The sequence below is a fragment of the Heloderma suspectum genome, chromosome 8 (assembly GCF_057233095.1).
Source record: "Heloderma suspectum isolate Gila_16-S chromosome 8, 16-S_ref, whole genome shotgun sequence".
NCBI classification, from domain to species: Eukaryota; Metazoa; Chordata; class Lepidosauria; order Squamata; family Helodermatidae; genus Heloderma; species Heloderma suspectum.
Window position 1 is genome coordinate 7668450 of NC_139465.1, and position 18863 is coordinate 7687312.

The 18863-nt window shown below is 43.3% G+C and overlaps 1 protein-coding gene across 2 annotated transcripts in view; it reads right to left on the reverse strand.

The window, feature by feature from the left end:
• The window catches only part of USP10 (ubiquitin specific peptidase 10), a 32205-nt gene extending 18864 nt beyond the window's left edge, over positions 1 to 13341 (reverse strand). The window contains exons 1-3 of one of the 2 annotated variants that reach the window (XM_084812841.1): positions 13201 to 13341; positions 1799 to 1867; positions 861 to 921 (exon numbers count right to left, since the gene is read on the reverse strand). In XM_084812841.1, coding sequence (XP_084668967.1) covers positions 861 to 921; positions 1799 to 1867; positions 13201 to 13221 — 151 coding nt within the window. In that variant the 5' untranslated portion in view covers positions 13222 to 13341. Of the gene's footprint in view, positions 1 to 797; positions 922 to 1798; positions 1868 to 13200 lie in introns of both variants that reach the window. The other variant, XM_084812840.1, reaches the window with a different exon arrangement.
• Positions 13342 to 18863: the final 5522 nt, after the last annotated feature.

An 18863-nucleotide genomic window follows, 5' to 3' on the forward strand; every position in this document is an offset into this window, starting at 1 on the left:
GCTCAGAAACAAGCAGATTCTGCTACTTGTTTCCCAGGAGAATCGCACTTCCATCCAGCCTACCAAACACACATTTGGTGGGCTGGGGGAGCATATTCCTGCAGGGAGACAGTTTACTTTTCCTGGGTGTCTTGTCTGCTGGCAAATCGCTAGGTATCTGGCCATGTTCGGCAGCGGGGTGTGACCCACAGTAGGTTCAGGGAGGGAATGTGGCCCACCCGATTTAGGGATTTAAGGCTGCCTCCTGGTAGTAAGACCCAATGAACACAGTGGGGCCTACTTCTGCATAAACATGCTTAAGATTATGTTGCAAAGTTTAAAACCAGCGCTAACTTTGAATTCTGCTAAGCAAGGCTCTGGCAACTTGTGAATCTCTTTCCAGTACAGTACATTCATGTTTTGATATACCAGTGAACAGCTGTGCAACTGTATACTGGTCATCTTCCCTGTACTTCCTACAGTGTTGGTTCATAAGTATTCCAACTTTGTCTTGCATCACAGTCTCTTTCACAAACAAAAGTGTTCAAAAATTAAAGACAGGTTTCAACATCGAGAAGTGCTATAGATCTTACAAATCCCAAATAATTAAACAGCCTAATAGTGAACGGACATACCCAACAAGGCCTCAAAATCACTTGTTGATTTTAAAAGAACAATATCACAAGTGACCAGTGGGAAGGGAGGATATACTGTTAGCTAAAGAAATTGTAAAATATGAATCATTATAAATTTAACTGGGTTAGTAGTATAAGTAGCAAACTAACCCAAATCCCCAAAGCTGAACTGAAGTAACGAACCTGCAACACATTGGACTTCAAAAGGATTGGGAAAACAGTTGTGAAGGAGGAATGGCTTCTTACCATCATGAAGCTCTCCTGTGGACTTAAGGCCACATGAAATGGTTTCATTGTAGGGAGGCAGCTGTACAGGGAATAAGTTAAATGCTGAACTTAAAAGAGGATTTTGCACAAAGAATGTGTCTGAACAATCCAAACACCCCAACTCTTAACAGTGATTAAGACAGCAGGACACTGGATTACACAAAAACTTATAGTACTAGGGATGTCAGAGAATTCCACCATGGACTCCAGTGAGGCCAGATTCTTTAGAATCCGCCCCCCCCCCCCCGGAATCCGTGGCGGAACGGCCTCCCCCCCGCCACCCCGCGGAATCCCCTCAGAACGGAGCTTACCTGGTGGCAGATGTAGCAGTGGTGGAGGATGCGGCGGCAGCAGCTCCAGCTGGTCTCCCGGCTGCTGCGGCCGCCATTTGCGTGGCTTCCTTTTGCTGTGATAGGCTACGTAAATACTTGCGTAGCCTATCACGGCTTGGCAGCCGGCTTGGCCAGAATTCTGGCTGCGGCTGGCCCTGGCTGGCAGCTCCACAGAGTCACCGCGGAGCCAGCCGGGGAGGATCCCAGGAGGAGGGACGGAGCACCTCCCCTCCACCACCGATGCCCCGGAACGGACAGGTGAGTGGGATTCGTACATCCCTAATAGGAACTCCCCCACACACACCTTTTCCCTCTTGTGCACACATTCTCCCATGCCTTTAATCATGATTAAGACTTAGGTTGGCATACCATTAAGGTTCCTTCTTAACAATTTCATATACACAGGAATCTTTTACCACCAAGACTGAGATAAAAGAAAAATACATATTTATCAGAAGAAAATATAGTTTTTAACTAATGGACAATTAAATAACATTCAAAATTTGAAGTGAAGCAAGATTTGGTGGCAGTGATATACAGCAATGAGAACTTTATTCACGGTAAGGAATTTAAAATTGTTCTTACCTCAACAGAGCAACGGGGAGTTACAAAGAACTCATTAAATTCATCAGGGCTGAATTCCCCAAAGATGTACTAAAAAGTAAAAACATACTGTAAATAATTAAATTAACTGAAGTTGATAATGACTTGATGCAATCTGCTGTTCTGCACAAGCTGCTGGGAATTTCGATGTTCTTTGTTAAAAGTGATTTATTTATTTATTTAACTTGAGGAGTCCTTTCACTGGAAATTAGGGTGACCTCTGGCTGTTAGCTCCTTGTGTAGACCACTTACCCAACCATTGTCTTCTAAAGTGGCAAACAGTTGTTTAAAATAAGGCCTTAAGATTTAAAATGTTGAAAGATTATCAATATCACCTATGCTTCCCTCCCCCAAACCATGTTCTTAAACATCTGTCTTGATAAACAGCTATGGCTCCAGTGCAATAATCATTTCCCCACTTTTGTTATGGTATTCTTGTCTGTCACCTCATAAATGTCTGCTATATATTTTTCTATATACTATAGAATACACACACACACTGAAATTCATAAAGCTGCTCACGTTCCCTGGAGGAGATTCTGACTTGCAACAGGTGATCAGGCGGATGGCTATTTACAAGCCTACTTCACCTCATTCTCATCTCTGCCCCAAGCAAACTCATGTACATGTGACATCTTCCACCCATTCCCAGTTCTCAAGTCTTCACTGCTGCCTATTCCTGAATGTGATTCCCCATTAATTCACGCGGCCTCTCCTCCCTCCACATTTGCTTCAATGCCCATTTCTTTTCCCAAGTCATTCCTCGCATATTTTCTTACAGAGTTAGCTATTAGTTAACACACTATCACTAGTCCTTTAGTGCTACTTCACTTTTGTCTTGCCCACCTTAAGCTTTATGCACAGTGACTACACCAAATGCAGACTAAATTCTTTTTGTAAAAGATCCTATATACATGATGGACAATAGCTGGAGAACTATTTCAGAGTCCTAGCATAGGCATAAAGGCACATGAGTGACTATGGGCTTGAGGCTCTTCAGAGCTAAACAGACCATAATGCAGACAGTGCATGCTCTGAAGCATTCAGAGTTTGAATACCTAGGTCTATGGAAAGAAAGCACTTTTATGGAAAGGAACGTGGATGTGAAAAGGTTACTGAGATTTTAAATATGATTTTATTCCTTTTTTCCACAAATGCTGTTATGTTCTACATACCCAAACTTCAACTATGTTCATGACTGACTTTCAGCTGTGAATCAAAGCCCTGCTGAAACCTTTTACCAAGCCTTGTTCTTTGGCTTTTTTGTACCAATGAAGAAAAACTGCACCCTAGGATTGCTTTCAAGTAACTTTACAAGTGAACTTTTAACGAGTAGAAGAGAAAATGCCACTAAGTCAAGCGTGTGCAGACTTCAGGCTTGCCAGACCTTTTTCTTTCTTTTTTTACTAGAGACCTGAGATGCACCAACTGGAGCCAGGTGTAAAATAGTGGCTTAGGCAGACAGACATAAGCCAGCCCAGAAATCTGTGACAAGTACCAGAACCAAGATCACAAATCTCTTCACACAAAAATTTACTTCTGGTTTCCTGCCCAAGTGTACTTCTTCAGCAACCCCATTTAGAGGAAAACTGCTTTGCTACTATTGTTATACAACTTGGGACATAGAAACTCATGCCCATCTACTGCAAACTACCCACAGATTTACCTGAAGATCCTGACTGACTTTCTGCCCACCCTACAGTAAATGTATAAACATGTATGAAGTGGTCCTGGAAATGACAATGCCAAAACTTAAACATTACCATTTTAACAACAATGATGCTGCAGCCTCTAAGCCCTACACTGCTGTGTAGGTGTGAAGCCATTACCAATCCAAACTGGAAATGAGTACATTAAAAGTAATCTGTAGTCACATATAGACCTGGAGTAAAAGTGCTTTTGAAACTTGGTTAAAGTACTGTTAATCCGTTACAGCCGAACTAAGCAGCTGTTAGATATCAACTATGCCACACCTCAAAGTAAACTGACAACTGAAACATGTTGGAAACCATTCTCCTATTTCAATAAATTTCTCAACTCTTAATCAAGGCATAAGCCTAAATTCAAATGCAACTATAATTCAACGGACATTTTATGCCACTGAAAAATACCAGCTTTCACAAAAATATCGGCACTGAAAAATATTGGCTTTCAGTGTTTAACTTGAAACATTTTAGATGAAGTCATGCAAAGCACAAAATGCAATCATGCAGTTTAAAATGTTGTTACACAAACTCTTTCCCACACACATTTATCTCCGAGGCTTAAATCAATACTTTAAGTGCTTGATATGCTATTCAACTGCCAAGAAAGTATCTCAAACTTAACAAAAACATGGTTCAGAATGCCATCCCAACAGAATCTTAGCTGATTTTTTTTGTGATGCAAATAGCATGTCCATTGTACGTAAGTGTTGGTTATTTAATAAGGACACAATGATTTACCAATGCACAGTGCCCATGTTGCAAACTGAAATCCAACAGTTCAAGTCATTTATTTTGCTGAACAATGGCCAAATGCTCTTCCTCATTCAGAAACAAGGACACAAAGCGCACTGGTAGCTGGCACCAGGAAAATGTGGTGGGACACAAACCTACCAACCCCAATTCCATCTAAATGCAGCATGGCTAGGCTTACCACAACCTTTCTCCGGGACTGACAATCACACATAGCCACAGACTACTCTTCTAACTCCCATTCCTCCAACATGGCCTATTCTTACACAGGCTGCAGAATGAAGTGGTAGATAAGCAGAAAATGGTCTGCAAAGTATCATAGCAGAGCCAGGACTGAGACAGAGCCTTGCACTATCTCCCTACTTGGAGGGAGGGGTCTTTTGGGGAGGTTGGTTTTTTAACAAGGGTTGTTCAGCAGTATTATTTTCTACCTGCAGTCAGGAGTGACGCAATTTAATTGGCTATTTTTTATTCTAGCACACTTGTATAGCCAAGCCAATTTCTTACCCTAGAAACTCAATCCTCTTGTTCTATATTATACCACATAGAACATTTGGGCCCATAATAGTCCAGCTTCTAGATTATCCCTTTCCATTCCTAAATAAATCTATGAATTCATACTAAATTTTGTTCTAGCTCTGGAGATCCTAAGATGGTATGCATACCTACTGGTATTTTAAAACTATTTGCATTTCCAGGCTCCGCAATTATGAAAAGGTTTGATATGACAGGATGCGTAGCCACTTAAGTCAGTCCTGTGGGGAGAGAGACACACACACAATTGAGGTTACCACCCTGGGCTACCACATCAACATGCAACTGAGGATATCTAAAAGTAGCTGTCCCAATTATAAACTGAGGGCATCTGTAATGTGGTAGTTTCAAAAACTGCACCTATTGTGTAGATTTAACAATCAAAATAGGGTGATTTGAAGGCAACAGGAGAAGGGAGTGGAAGGAGTCTTCCAATGAAACTCCACTCCAGGCATAGATAGCATCTGCAGTATTGCATTCCAAAACCTGCAAATCCTGCTGGGGAAGTAGCAAAGATGATGGGGATGGTTTGTGGCAGCCACAACCAGAACAAGTCAAAATACCTTTTACCTGTTTTATCTGACAATTACCCGGGGAAAGAGTTGAGAGATTAGTGATTTTAGTGATTTCTTGAGTGTAATAACGGCCTTCCACCAAGTAATTATGAGCCAAAACAAGCTTCTAGAAAAATTAGCGAATTTAAAACTGTAGTGTGATGTAACAAAATGCTACAGTGTAAAGACTAGCCCCAGCGGGTTGTACCTATGACATTCCTCCATCCCTTATTTTTGAATACAGGCCTGACATGGTACTGCATGAGTGGTACTGCATGACAAATTATCTGGCTTGGAATTTGAAGAACTCTCAATGCTGCTGGACACATTAACTTCTCCAACACATCATTCAACACTTGTTCTATCTTGATCAAACACAAGCCACCTTCAACTTAATCAGATACTAAGTGACCAACTAAACCTCTTATCGTCTCACCAGTGAAGTAACAATTTCTGATGTGCATTTCTGAAGGCCTTTCTAACTTCACCTTGGGGAAGTCCTGCACAGTTTAATAAATGCAAGAAGAAATTAGAAAATCCTCTACAAGACACAGCGAAATCATTTCAGAGACATTCTCTATAAAACATAGGTGTCATTTAAGAGAAATGTCATAAAGTGCTTCTATAAATTAGTCCCACCCCTTCCAAAAAGGCAGGAGGGGAGTGGCAAGAAGAACCACTGCCACAAAGAAACATTTTGTGGGAGCTTCTACACAGCTGGAACAATGTGTACATTTGCACTTAGACACTGGATATTAAGGAAAAGATGTCCAGCTTTCCACATTGCTGAAGCTAAGGAACGCTCCTACTTGATGCAAGGTGTTTTCTTAACTGTTGTTTTATATGATTTAGACTAATATGGAAGGGTTAATATTTCAGTTCTCTAACAAGCTAAGCAATTATCGTTCACCACTACCACACAGTACACATTTTACACAAGCTACTTCTTTTGAAGAATGTGAATTACACACAGGAAAAGCATGAATTTCTGGTCCCAATTATAAACATGTTTTAGAAATGCGAGAAGCTCTCCTGCCATGAAGCACTATTGTTCCATACAAAGTTCCTTAATCCTGAGCGGTATGTTAAATGGTCATATATAAAGCATTTCAACTGAAAAAACTGCAGCTCTAGCAATGCAGTTCTTTCAAACTCAATAACTACTTTGCTGAAACAGCATTAAAGTGACAAATGGCTATAATCCAGTGGCTAAAGGCCAGCAAGTTCTACTACAAACAGTCCTGACAACACCATGCAGAATGCATATAGCAGTAAACTGAAACTGAACTGTGTATGTTACCTACAGAAGTTCAGGCATGCTTTAAAATGGTCGTATCATGTGAAAGAGATCTCCTAACAGCGCACTTCCCCCCCCCCCAAAAGCACATTCTGTAAATGCAATTTTTGAAACACAAATTCTGCAATAGGGTTGACATGAAAATTCAATGCAGAATTCAAAACAAGGGTACACGTTGTTCTTTTAATATATATTCAGCAGGACTAACATTCTATCCAACTGATCTGTACAGAAAACAACTAGAAATTATTTAGCCTGCCTGTTATCTTTCCCTACTGATTTCACAAGCATTCAAAGCTATCACTATTTATGTAATGCTGTCTATAGACTTTTAAGCATAATTCCAAGTACGACACATATTTTAAAAGAAAAATATTAAAGAAAAACACTTAAGTGGCCACAGTTTTCCCTAGGCTGTCTCTATCTCTACCACCAAGTTCTCTGTACACTCCAAGGGGCTAGACAACCCATTTTCAAGGACACCAGTCTACATTCAAGCCAATTTATTAACCTTCAACACATGAGAAGTGTTTCCACTTAGCCTTGGGAATGCTGGTGTTAATATTTTGCTTCATTAAAAAAAGTAATCATGTTATTATAGCTCTTCAAAAACACACCTTCCTACAGTGCTCAATTACTAACATAATCAGGGTGGAACAAGAACTTTAACGTGAGGAACAAGGGAATTACCAGAGACTTCAAGTTCAGGCCTATCTGCCTAATGAGTAAAAATTTTAAGAATGAAAAATCCTGAATACCAGACAGAAGCTATTATAAGAGTGAATCCTGCAGATATAAATTGAGAGAGTATTTAAAAATTCAAGCTTATTTTATCAAGATTATTCAAGTAAGAAAAGCTCAGTTCCATATGCTTAAACAGCACGAGTAGTTTGTGGACAAGGTTTCCAGTGCACAGTGATTTTAAGCCAAATAATACATACTGAAATCAAAGACTCTAAACTAACAAATTACCCAAGCCTGTGGATCAAACTATTAAAAATAATATTTGTCACTTACTTCAGTGGAAGCAATCTCACCTACTGTATACAGTTAGTATGAAGTGCTTGATGGTATTCTAACAGTATTATTTGAAAAGCTGTTCCAAGTGAGAAGCTGAAAGATGGAACCCTATTCAACAGTAGCCATCATTCTGTGACGTTAATGTGGTGACAGGGACCGCACCTCCAGAACTTAAGAACTAATGGAGAGCATAACATATAGCAGCTAACAGATTGAGCTACAACTAATTCTCGTGTTAATTCGAACCTCACTTCTGCCATAAAACACACAAGGTAGTCTTACGAAAATGACTTGCTCTCAACTTCAACCAGCCCCATCTGCACTATAGGGATGCATAGTAATACTGCGAAGAACTTTGAACACTCTAAAGTACTATATAACTACTATTAGCTTTATCAAAGAAAAAAGGTGTTATCCCGTTTTGCAAAATCACCAGTTTTAATGAGCATTAAAAACATCCAACCACGAGAATTTAAGATTTTTCTACACATACATAAATTGCTTGTTCCTGAGGATAAGGACCCATATATTAAACATTCCTATGACTGTTTCTTTTACACCTGGAAGTCCTGCTCTTACTTTTAACACTTGCCTGTTACTTTCCACAGCCTATTATTCTTTACCAAATGGTGTTCCTACACTGGAGTCTCCAAACACTGCTGAAACTATCTATGCATACAAGCTAAAGGTTTCTTCACTTTAGAGTACTGAAATAATGCCTCCAAACTTTCAAAAAGCAGTATGATTATTATTGTTATTATATTCATTGATCATTCCTTGAAGTGGCAAAGACCTGTATGCTCATGAGTCAGTCTGGCCACAATTACACCCACATGTAATATATGTCACTGATTTTTCCTAAATGACTTCTTATAACCAGGAACAAATCCACTGGACTAGAGATTTTCACAAACAAACATTGCCACAAACAAAACCTAACAACCCTGTGAAGCAGGTGAGCTTTATAGCCAAGTGGTGATGTGAACCTTGGCTTCTCCTATCCAAACCCAGCCACTGCACTACAGTGGCTTGGTACAGAAAAAAAAATCAATAGGCTTCTCAAAAATCAATAGGCTTCTCTGGAATCAAGCAAGCCTGAGTGCTTATCACCAAAGTAATACACAAAATCTGGATACCTTCCACTGGAGAAGTTGAGCAGTATCAAAGCCTCATTAAAAACTGGAATTTTTAGTCCAATGCTAGCATTTTAATCCAACTATTTAGAAAGCTAGCAATTCAAATGCACAATGTGCTTCTGGTGTTCAAAACATCGAATTTCATAGTACACTTTCAATGAGAACACTTCAAGTAAGCATTTCCTCTATGCCTTGAAAGGCTTATTGTGATCCGTATTTATTTCCCCACTATGGACCAGAGCAGACATAATGCTGCCCATTCTCCTAACTATTTCAGTCCACAGAAAACTTGTTGCACCAGCTAACACTACTGGCATAGTGCTAGAAGTCACTTCCAGTAGTGCAATGTAATTTATCTTAGCGCTAACGTTGACTTGGATACTGCCCATTGTTAACATCAAAAATTAAAGGGTGAATTCACATACAAGACGAGATAGACCACATAAGCCTACATGGTGCTGTGGGTTTCTTAAACCATGGTTAGAAGATGAGGCAACATTATATGTGCACTGGATCTATGTGCTAGATCTTCAGAAACAGTCAAGTGTTGGTATGATATTTAACTGGGTGAGGATTTGGGGAGGTGTTTTACTGACCTTCAAAAAATGTGTCAACAGCAGAAAGCACCACACTACCTGTGTGCAAGTGACTTGCCGTCTTCCTTTTGACTTAAGAGCTGCATGGGATCTTTATAGACAACCAATGATATCAACCACTTCTGGTTCTGTTGCTTTCATGTTGTACATGAAACTGCTTTAGTCTTGACCTGAATTAAAATTACAGGGCAACACCTGGCAGCTACATACACAGCTCAGATTTTCAGCTAGCCTAAAGGGCTTGCCAAAGACAATGTATGCAGGCAATAGATGCCACTTGTGTGCTCATTTGGCAGCAACTGCTACAGAACCCAATTAGAAGACTGAAAAGAAAATGTAACTGGAGAGTACCCAAAGTATAGGATGAAAAAATTATTTATGGTTGTCAACTAATAAGGAGATATTAAGAGTGCAATATCTAGGGGATACAGAACTGGGCTTAGACCTGCATACATATCTTCTATCTGCCAGGGACAGACTGTTTGGCTTTGGACAAGACACACTCAGCCTCAGTTGCTCATCTGTAAAATGGGGAACAGCTACTTAGTGACAAAATGAGGACAAAAACCAAGGGCAAAGACTGTGAAGTATTTTGCAGTGTTAAACCAATATAAAAAGCAGTAGCAGTAAAACACAACATAACTTCAAAAAGACCGCACTTATTTTTTGTCATTTTACTGTATCTTTCAAGGCAGTGATCTATCATACTTTACATTTTTATTATAGAACCAAAGCCAAGAATTAGATCCTATCAATGAAGTAACAAGCAAGTACGAAGAAATGATGCAGACTTCCAGTCTAGGTCCAAATGACCAGCGAACATTCCATAGCAGGATTCCAGTGTTGGTGTAGAAGCTATCAGCATACATCTCAGTTTTAAATGCACATACCCTTTATTTAAAAAATCGAGTTATATTTGCTAAACTAGGTAGCTAGACACAAATTCATTGCAACAGCACCATGGGTTTGCTGGAGATTTGTGAAGCTATTGGCATTATTTTTCCCGCCAGAGAAAACGGTATTTTCCATTTACTGCTGCCTTACCGCCAAACAAATGTTTCCTAGGAAATTACTTGCATGCAGTCCTTTAAAGCCATGCACTTCTTCATGGGTATCAGACCTGCAGGACTAACACAAATTCCTTTCCATTCTTATCCCCAAACTAAGATGTGATATGAGAGGTTAGAGTGGCATTTAAATAACCATTTTCTTTCCTAAAAAGAGATATGTTTGAATCATTAGGATCAACCTGCTTACCATATTAGAAAGGTATCTTTCTACAAGTCAAACTGTTGGGTAGTGAGAGGTGTGGGTCACCTTCATCCATAGTTTGTGACACAGCTGCTTTATGCAAGTCATACAACTTCATTTTGCTAAAACTATTCCCTTGTCCTTCAGGCTCCTCTAACATAGTGTGTCCCGATCCTCCTGTTCGGTCTGATTGCAGGCTACATTCTGCAGTTGTAATATTTTCAGGAAGGCCTAGATCTGGACAATTCATACCTCGATGCGTAAGACATTTCAACTAGACGTGGTTTAGATGGAAGCTCCATGACTGAAGAGTATCTTCCCAGTTACCTTCTTTACAACATTACATATCCTGGGTGTGTTACAAACAAATGTAAATCTAACAGAAACTATTACCTGTGCAATGCTTTTTACTCTCATCCTTATTAAAAGATCAACATATATTAAAATATTAAACACAGCTCAGTATCTGCAATCTCCTCCTCCTACATTTCATCTTAAGACTCTAACCGTGCAGATTTCATGACTTCAACACCAAGTTAGCCTTTCTCCTCCTTCTCCCTCACCCCCTAACCTGGCATTTGCTCAGTGGCAGAGCACATGCTTTGCAAAAGGTCCCGGATTCAGTAACAGGCATCTCCAGGTAGTGTTAGGAAAGAATCCTGCCTGAAACCCTGGAGAGCCACTGCCAGTCAGTGTCCACAATAATGGGTTAGATGGACCACTAGTTTGACCCAGTATAAGGCAGCTTCCTGTGTTCCTAACCTGCTTTTCGTAACGTCTTGGCTGATGAAGAGATCTAGAGATCTCGAAAGCTTGCACATTTTTTCTGACCTCTGAGTTGGCCTAATAAACATATTGCTCTAATATGGGTCCTTCAAAAAGTTGCATGTGGGTGTGGGCATTGGGGAAAACTAAGACATTAAAAACCCTCCATCATGTTGAAAAAGGATATTATAATCTTTTAAAACTACAGCATTCAGCCAACTCCCCTAACATGTCTACAACTGTAAGCAAAGAAAAAAATACCTAAGGTGAGTGAGTATATAAAGGAAAGAATGAATGAATGAATGCAAGTCACCCCCAATACTGTTCAGATCAGCAAACACTTAAAGGTTAACACTTACAGCAATGCAACCCTTGGCACTCCCCCCCCCCCGCCCCCAGGTAATCTCTACTTCCAGGGTTTGCATGCCTTTTACATTTGTTTTTTACTCTGATCGTTAGCCAGAGTTCACTTCTTTCTTCCTACTTTAATTTACCAGCCCCTATTAAAAAAAAAAAGCTATGTATCAGCTTTCCCCATTCCAATGAATATTGAGGCTGCAACCATACACACCTGGGAATAGAGCCCCATAAATGAACAGTGTGATTCACTTTAGAGTAAACCTGCTCAGGGATCAAGCTGTAAAGCTGCAGCAATCCCATGCACACACTTACCTAAAGGTGAAGCTCTATGACTGAACCTAGAAAGACTTATTCCCAAGTAAACCAAGGATAAGGTTGTAAAGCTTGAAGTACCCTATGCACATGCTTAACTGGGAATAAAGTCACGCATCTGAACTTTGTGAGACTTACTCCCGAGCAGCAATGGAAGTAAATGCTGCATGGGGCAACTGCATATTTTCACAAATAAAAATGCAAACGACTAACCTGTAAAACTTCAGCTATGCTACTGGGGCACACTTATCTGGGAGCAAAACCCCTAGAATGAACCTTGGTGAGATCTACTCCTATGTGAACCTTTTTTGGGCAATCGGGCAGCAAAGCTGCAACAGAATCCCTCCTCCCATGCACACGATTTAAGCCGGTAGTAACAAATTAAATTGAACTAAAAGCCCCACTACGCTTGGACCCAAGGATCCTTCCTCCTGGCTAAGCATCCTTACAGAATCGGGCCGTAACGACCCCCTATGCATGATGTGCTTTAACCTGGGAATCTAAAAAAGGTAAGAAAAAGAACCCTGAGGGGACTACGGCTCCAATATTACGCATGTTCGCCCACCGAGTTCAATGGGGATATTTTTCCTCCCCACTGCTTTGGGTAGTACCCAGTGTTAGTCCCACTTAGAGTAGACCCACTGACATACATGGATCTTAAGTTAGCCGTGACTACCCAGCGCCATTCATTTCACTGGCTCTACTGGACGCTACCCTTTACTCCCACGGAAATCGTGCCAGGGGGTGACGGCGGGTCTTCCCCGGGGTCGAAGGCGCGGATCCCCCTCTCCCGAACGTCGCGGAGGCGGGCGCGGGTGGCTCCGCTCCTCCCCAGCGACCACCACGCCGCTCCTGAGGGGCGAGGCGCCCGCGGCCTAGCGGAGAAAGGCTCCGGCGCCCCTTCGCCCGCCCCACGCCGCCTCCATGACACTCGCGCTTCCATGAGGCTGCAGAAATCGGCCGGGTAGGCCCAGCCCTGCCCGAGCCAGGCACGGGCAGCGTGCTCCCGCCCTAGGGAGGGGAGGCCGGGCCGGGCCGGGCCCGCGGGGAACCCCTCGCGGAGGGCGAGGAAGGCATGAAGGCCGCCGGGCTCGGCTTCGTACCTGCGCGCTGCGGACCGCCATGGCGGCCCCAGTCCCCCGGCTGGGCGGGGGCGGAGGGAGAGGCGGCGAGGGCGAGCGCGGCGTCTACCTCAGCGCTTCACGCTGCTGGCCCCGCCGCCGCCATCTTGTCTCTTCGCGCACACACCACACGGGGAGGGGGGGAGGGAAGGCCGCGCGAGGCGGGGCGGGCAGCTGCGCCTGCGCGCTCACCCGCCGCGCGCTCCCACTCACGGCGCACGCGCGCACGCTCTGTCTCAGTAGCGCGCGCCCAAACAGAGGGACGTATGGTCGAGACTGGCAGGGCCGCGCGAGAGAGGACGAGTTGCTTTTCTGCGCACGCGCGGCTGCTTCGGCTAACTCCAGAGAGAGAGAGAGGGCACGGCTGGGGAAAGGGGGAGGGGAGTATTGCACCGCGCGTGCGCGGGGCCCTTCCAGCTTAACTGAGCGTAGGCTGTGGGGGGGGAGGAAGGAAGATACGCGCATGCGTCGCTGAAAGAGCCGGAGGAGTGGTTTGCGCGTGTGCAAACCGACCCCGGAGAGCAAGAGCGCGCGAAGGAGGCAATGTGCGCTGCGACCGGGAGGGGGGAGCGCGGAGGGGGGCGTTCTGCGCATGCCTGAAGGGAAGGGAGGCGGTTCGTGCTGCGCAGGCGCGGCGCTCGCCGAGCGTGCCCGCCGGGCAGAATGTCGAATGAGTGTGGGCAGCGCGGGAGGGCGGGTTGTTTTTCTGCCCTAACCCTTAAAGGCAGCTTTGCTTGCAATTATAGTGGCGCTTTTTTTACGAAACAAAAAGCAGAAGCCCCCGAAGGTGCAGAAATCTATCTTCACGCAGTCATAGGTAGACATGATACAAAAGGAAAAGGAAACGAGGAGGGAAGAGGAAACCACGCGCTGGAAAAGCGGCTCCTTCTCTGGCCTGTAACTGGGCCCAGACTGGTCTCATTTTCAGTAGGTGTCATTTCTGAAGGGAGACGCGAGCTCCCTGCAGGTTCTCCTCCCTGGCTGATGGAGGGGCCAGGTGGGTCTCTCCCTTGCCATGATGTTAGTTCTTGGAAGGCAGGGGGCACAGCCTCTCCATGGTCCTTGGCCCCCTCTCTGATGGATGAGGCCAGAGCGTGCTTCCGTTCTGCTCTCCAGTTCAGTTGTATGGATACCAGGTGTATAAATCAGAAGTGTGCTTGGAGCAAAAGGTGCTTTATCAGGGGAATTATTCTTCAGATGACTTCCTCCAAAAGCAGCCGCTGGCCTGCGCTTTCCAACACTGGCGCCACAGGACTCCTTGATGACCATCCTCAAACAAAGAACTAAAAAGGGAGGCTCCAGCGTGAAACAGCTGGGTTACAGTGTAGCAAGAAGTCCAATTCTATCAGTTTAGGTCTGAATAAATACAATGGCTTCCTGTCCACGACAGACCTTAATTTATTCAACACTGTTCAGATGATTGCATTGTCTCCAGTTACTGCTGTTGTTTAGGGGGTCGCTGTTTATTTTGCATACATTCAAGCTCTTAACGCAGGGGTGTTGAGCTGTATCCTGGTGGGGGGCTAGGTGACGCCACCCTCACTGAGCCTTCTAAGGAGCTCCAGCCAAAGTACCAGCCAGAGAAAGTTTGCACTCAGTGAAGCCACTCTGACCAAGACACCAGCTGGAGGGGTGTTCAGCCAGCCAGCACCTTGGTCAAGATAGCTTTCTCCCACTGGGGACGATGTGGGGCGTACTAAGGGGAATCCCCACTGTTATCGCCAATTGGAAATAACAGCAGGGATTCCTCCCAGGGGGAGGGGCTTGCCCAAATATGGGCCAGGGGTTCCCCTTCCTGATCTAGCTGAATTATCACAAAGTACCTTTTCATTTATTGTTTATTTATTTTTGTGTTTCAATGCTATTTAACTCCAATTTTTACAACCCCCATTTTACACCAATGTATATAAATATCTTCCAGCTGAAGTTTACACTTCCAAGCACCAACAGCTTGGATTTAGCACCCTCACAGCCAGTGCAGTTGTAACATTGTTGGCTGTGCATGTCAGAGTCTCCCCACATCTATTAGGAAATGCATGGCAGCACTGGCTGAATATTCCCAGTTATCTTGTCTCCAAGGGATGCCCCATGCAGAGCAGTAGGCAAGCCCTGGAGGTTTTGAAAGCAATACGGGTCAATGTTTCATAATCTCTAACCAAGAAGAGGCAGAGTCTGTACAAGGAATTTGAGCTGAGAGCACTCCTAGCTTGCAGCACCCTACCACTTATGCAAAATCAGGACTGGATAAAACAACAACACCACCACACTCTGCACCTGATGGGGAAACTGAAACCCCATAGAACAGAGGCAAACTAACACTTTGAAAAATCCAAGGTGATCCACAAACATCAACTCTGACTTAACTGGACTGAAAGTGAATCCGGACATGTGTGTTTAAAAACTTTTGTTTGTGTTATTTTTGTGTTTGCTGCAACAGAGCAATATAACTTCCCATTCTGGAATATGTGTGTTTCACTCACGCACGCGCACACACACACACACACACACCCATTGGAATAGCTAGCGTTCAAATCCTTGTTGGGTGGGGGGACTTGAAAACAGCACTTGTTTCAAGATAAGGTTGCTGGCCCAGGTAAAACAGATCGTGCCTGTTACATAGTGGGCACAGCACTGGGTGCCTAAATTGAGAGGTGATGCTGTTTAACGGAACAATGCTATATACCCCAGCTAGCAAAGGATTCTGGAGAGGGGGGAGGGAATAGGAAGTGGGCCTCCCAAGAAGGGTGCAATTGAAAGCAGTCTGGCTGGCTTTATTGAAGGAGAACTGGCCAGAACTATAGATCAGATATTTTAGTGGGAAATCCGCTACAAATATTCACTTGTGGGGACTGGGAAGTTGTCTTGAAGTCTTCACCACTACTGGCTCTAGGGTTTGGGGGGCCCTTGGGCAAGACCCCCTCAATGGGCCCCCTCCTTCAATGGGTCTACCTTCTCACAGATGCTCTTGCTGCTGCTCCTCTTCCCACTTGCTGGCTTGACAGGCAGAGAGCCAGGGAGTAAGGAGGCCATGGCATCTGCTCCTCCTTCTCACCAGCTCCATCGTGTGGGCCAGAGGGAGAGGCAGGGAACAAGCAGGATGCAGTGGTGAAGAGGAAGCTCAAAGTGGCTCTTCTCAGTGGGCCCCTGCGGGGCCTTGGCAGGTGCCCAAACATGCCTACCCTTGATGCCAGCCCTGGTCTTCACCTTGATGGATCATGTCAAAGTTATCACAGTTTCCTTTACTTTAGAGAGAGAAAGTGGGGTGGGGACCACAGGAAGAAAAGGGAAAGGTGGCCTGACTGGTACCAAGGAAGACAGAGTTCCTTTGCCTTTAAACAGATGCGTACAAACATAAGAACAGCCCTGCTGGATCAGACAAAACACCCAGGTATTCCAGCATCTTGTTGCCCACAGGGGCCAACCAAATGCCTTTGGGAAGCCGCAAGAAGGTCATGAAGGCAATAGCCCTCTCTCTTTGTTGCTCCCCAGCAACTGATATTCAGAGGCAGACTATGCCTGACACAGGAGGTGCTACATGATTAAGGGTGCAATCCTATGCACATTTAGAAAGAAGTCCTACAACTCCCAGCATTCCCCAGCCAGCCATGCTGGCTAGATCTCTTCTTCTCCATGGATGTGTCGAATCCCCTTTTCAAGTTTCAGAAAGATATTTCTTTCCTTAGGGGCTGCAAATAAAATGTCATTGTCGAACATTATTGATATTTCAAAATCATACTAAAAACTGCAAACATATACACCAAGTTGCAGCAATTAAATTTCACAACTGCATCCAAAGTTCCTATCAGTAATAACCTAGGACTCTTAAAAACCTTTATCTTAAATATACATTCTTATGTTTGCTTCCACTTACTATATACAAAGAATTCACCCGAATGTTAATATAAAGTCTTCCTATTAGTAAAACTGCTTTGTTGTTGTTCAGTTGTTCAGTCGTGTCTGACTCTTCGTGACCCCATGGACCATAGCACGCCAGGCCTTCCTGTCCTGCGCTCTCTCCCGGAGCGTGCTCAAGTTTACAAGCATACCAATGTTATATCTAATACAATCAACTCCCTTTGCTGTTGAAACAACCAGTTCTGCGCATGTAAAACCTTTATAGCCTCATTATCACATTTCTCTACAAAAACATTTTCACAATTTATTTATATTCTCTTACCCACTCATTTTCTCATATTTTGAAAAATCTTACTGATGCTTACTCTGTTTCAAACCACTTGAAAAACAACTAAGACTCACCTTGGTCTTATAATCCTAAACTGGCTGTATGTGATGCAATGGGGGAAATACTATTTTGTTGCAGGAGAGATTTATTTTTACCTCCTCTGCTCATGAGTAGACTTACAGAGTTTCCTTCCACAACTTACAGCCATGGTAAGTATTCTAGATCAGGGGTCCCCAATGCAGCACCCGTGGGCACCATGGCACCCCCAGGACCCCCAGTGGTACCCATGAAACTCTCCCCTCCCTGCCCCTTTCACAAAAATTGTTTGAAGAAAAACCTTGGAAAATGTTAAGGCAGTCATCTTTCTCCCTTTCTAGCTTCTGGCCTTGTTCTTTCTCTCCCCTCTGCCCCTTTGTGTTGCTGTTTCCCTCTCCCTCCCAGCCTTGCTATTCCCCTCCTCTTTAGCTTACTGTTTTTCCCCTCCCCACTTCTAGCCTCGCTCTTTCTCTACCCCTTTACCCCATTTCCTTGCTATTTCCCCCTCCCTCCTAGCCTCACTATTTCTCTCCCCTGCCCCTCTTTAGCTTACTTTTGACCAGCCAGGCCCCCATGGCATTATGTGGCTAGCTGGAGGAAGGGAGGCACATGTTCAGGAAAAACACAATAGAGAAAAGAAAATGGAGAAATCCCAGGTGCCTATAGAAAAAGGTTTATTATAGTTCTTTTATATTGGCCTGATGTGTTTCAGAAATATTTCCTTCAGGGGCTACAATACAAATATATACATACATCATCTTAGTTATTTCATGTTATTCCAGAACATATAAAGACATCGGCAGTCTGCCCTGTTCCGTCATTGCAGACTTTTAAGAAGGCCTTGAAAACAGATTTTACCTTGGCCTTCTCTTGATATGACTGCTGTTGTTGCTGGTACTGCTGTTAACATTGTTGCTGGTTTTATTGTTGGCTTTTATTGTTGCTTTTATGTTTTTATCACTTAATATTAACTGCGTTTATGTATTTTATTGCTGTGAGCTGCCTTGGGAAGACGTCTGCCCTGAAAGGCGGCCAAGAAATATTTTAAATATAAATAAATAAATCTCAAACACTTCTAAAATAAATGATTGCTATAAAATTATATAAATTTCACAACCAATTTTAACCTATACACAATTAGTACTTCTAACATTCATATAAAAATGAGAAACCATTACTTTTGCACAGATTAAAACCACCAAGGCAAAAACTGAGAATGATGAAGTGCAAAGTTTTGTTATTGTCTGTATGTATAAAAAACGTCAGAGGAGAACATCGGGATTACTTTAACCACAATAATTATTGTGTTAGAAAATAAAAACATCAATACTGGTTTATAATATTAAAAAACCTTCCTCACATAAGAGCAGACCAATGGCTTGTCTACCTTATCTTGCACACTTGAAACTGATCAGCACCTTTTATA